This window comes from Pempheris klunzingeri, chromosome 12, assembly GCF_042242105.1.
Source record: "Pempheris klunzingeri isolate RE-2024b chromosome 12, fPemKlu1.hap1, whole genome shotgun sequence".
NCBI classification, from domain to species: Eukaryota; Metazoa; Chordata; class Actinopteri; order Acropomatiformes; family Pempheridae; genus Pempheris; species Pempheris klunzingeri.
This window is the reverse complement of record NC_092023.1, coordinates 16,540,561-16,543,236: the sequence shown is the minus strand read 5'-3', so window position 1 is coordinate 16,543,236 and position 2,676 is coordinate 16,540,561. Positions and strand designations below refer to the sequence as shown.

The window sequence follows — 2,676 nt, the reverse complement described above, 5'->3', positions numbered from 1 at the left end:
GCTCCTTTTCTGACCACAAGATTAAATTTTAAAAATACATAAACAAACTTCCCCTTTAAACAGGCATATTCATCTCCTTTTTTTTTTTTTTGTTTTTCTTGTTTATTTCTTAGAGAGGCACACGAAAGCAACAGTGCCATCAGTGCTATCCTCGGACATGAATCGTTTGATAGTATCTGAGACTGATAGGCTCTACACTGAACTGGTGACAGTAATCTATTACCTGTGAGGAGGTGCTTTGCCCCGCAGCAGCTTCCACCTGACTGGGAGACGGAGCACGTCACACTCAAGAGAGGTGAGTCCACTGTGAGTCAGACGAAAAACCGGGACTGAGACCTTTCCCCCCTTTGTGAAGACACTGACCTTCGACGGGATTTTATAGTCTCACCGCTATTAATTTATTGTCACAGTTCTGTTTTTTTTTTTAATCTTTAAAAACATTTACAGTTGTGAGGATAAATACTTGCGCAGCGCTCTTCTGGACATTGCTTTGCGCTTCTGACGTCCGGAGTCAGGATCTTCTTTTATAAAGACGCTTGCAAGCTAAACTCAAACAGGAATTTTATTAAAGACAGCCACCTTTTCATTATTAGGGTACTGTTGTTATTCTTCACTGGGAGGTCAGAGGATGGTTTGTGTGTCTGGAGCTGCTGGAAAGAAGAAAAGCAGTTTTACGTGTGGGTATTAATTGCCGGTTGCCACGTGTAATCGCTCTTTTTCTGAGGAAAGAAAATGGAAAACTATACGACGTGGAGTAATTTCACCCAAGTTCTGTCGGAGCTGGATGGGACGGCCGGCGAGGAAGAGGAGGACGACGACGAAGAAGAGGACGGAGGCAGCGGTGGAGGGAGCGGTGGACTACGCGTCCTCATCGGCTGCGTCCTCTTCCTGCTCATCGTGTCCACGCTGCTCGGAAACATGCTGGTGTGCGCCGCCGTGGTCAGATTCCGCCACCTGCGCTCCAAAGTCACCAACTTCTTTGTCATCTCTTTGGCTGTGTCTGACCTGTTTGTGGCCGTGCTGGTGATGCCCTGGGAGGCCATCACAGAGGTGACTGGCACGTGGCTGTTCGGACGTTTTTGCGGGGTCTGGATAGCCTTTGACATTATGTGCTCCACTGCCTCCATCTTGAACCTGTGCATAATCAGTGTGGACCGCTACTGGGCCATCGCCAGCCCGTTCAAGTATGAGCGAAAGATGACTCACCGGGTGGCGTTTGTCATGATCGGGGTGGCGTGGACACTATCGATTCTGATCTCCTTCATCCCAGTGCAGCTGAACTGGCACCAGGCTGGAGAGGAAGAAGAAGAAGAAGAAGAGGTGAGGGCAGAGGTGGTGGAAATGATGGCCTCCAGCGGCAGGAACTTTATTAACAGCAGCAACCTCAACGCCAGCACAGTCTCCAAGAGTTGTGTCGCCAACCTGAATAAAACCTACGCCATCTCCTCCTCCCTCATCAGCTTCTACATCCCGGTGGTGATCATGATTGCAACATATACGAGGATCTACAGGATTGCTCAGACCCAAATCCGCCGGATCACGTCTTTGGAGAGGGCGGCGGAGCAGGCACAGAACCAAGGCCACAGTGTGAACCGGAACCAGCAGCAGCAACACAGGCCCAACGATGAGGCATCATTAAAGTCATCATTTAGGAAGGAAACCAAAGTCCTAAAGACACTTTCCATTATCATGGGGGTGTTTGTCTTTTGCTGGCTGCCATTCTTCGTCCTCAACTGCACGGTCCCATTCTGTGACCCACCCTGTGTCAGCGACACCACCTTCACTGTCTTTGTCTGGTTCGGCTGGGCCAACTCTTCCCTCAACCCAGTCATTTACGCCTTCAACGCAGACTTCCGCCGGGCCTTCGCCACCATTCTCGGTTGCAACCACATCTGCTCAAACAACACTGTGGAAGCTGTGAACTTCAGCGATGAGCTTGTTTCGTACCACCATGACACGACACTCCACAAGGAGGCGCTGATCCCTGCACAGCCCCAGCAACATCCTTGCACCATCAGCTCGGACCATCTGCAGGACATGAGCGCTCAGTTTGACGAGGAGTCGATCATCTCCAATGGCTCCCGGGGCCACAACCGACTGCTGCTGCTTCCTGCCACGGTCCAACTGGAGGATGACCCGGAAATCTCCTTGGAGACAATCACGCCGTTCACCTCAGCGGCAGGGCTTGAAAGTGATGCTCTAATACCAGGACAAATCCACCAGGATGGATAGGATGGAAACTGCACCGAGTGGACTGGAAGCCATAACTAAACAGGGAGTTAGGCTATGCTGCCTTCAAAATTAAAGCTTAAACTTAAGTGTGATTAAACTTGTTCTCTATGGTGTTTTGAATCTTTTGAAATAATAAAGGACTTTGAAGACCTTACAACCCCTCAAAGCCTGAGAGACGTCGAAACATGAGAGAGACGTCAACATCCATTCTAAGCTTCAGATAAAATGCCAATATGAAAATTTATTGATTTTTTTCCTCTGTAACTGCTGGATTGTGTTGTTTAATTTTTGTGTTTGTACTTATCTACATGGAAAAAGATTTATTAAGTTATCAGCGGGGTTGGGTCAGTTTCTGGTTTTTCCACTCCGTTAAGGCAGATGGCGCTAAATCCATTGCATTAATGATAAGTAATATGACAACGTGAGTAACACAGCATTATGTTA

General features: G+C 48.4%; 1 protein-coding gene across 1 annotated transcript; it reads left to right on the top strand.

The window, feature by feature from the left end:
- Positions 1-732: 732 nt before the first annotated feature.
- On the top strand, positions 733-2,232 carry LOC139210945 (D(1)-like dopamine receptor). Its single transcript, XM_070841160.1, has one exon. It carries the CDS (start codon positions 733-735, stop codon positions 2,230-2,232), a length of 1,500 nt encoding a protein of 499 aa, XP_070697261.1.
- The last annotated feature ends 444 nt before the right edge of the window (positions 2,233-2,676 follow it).

What these genes read in the sequence shown, in the direction of transcription:
- LOC139210945 (XM_070841160.1), top strand. Translation starts at nt 733, where the DNA reads ATGGAAAACTATACGACGTGGAGTAATTTCACCCAAGTTCTGTCGGAG.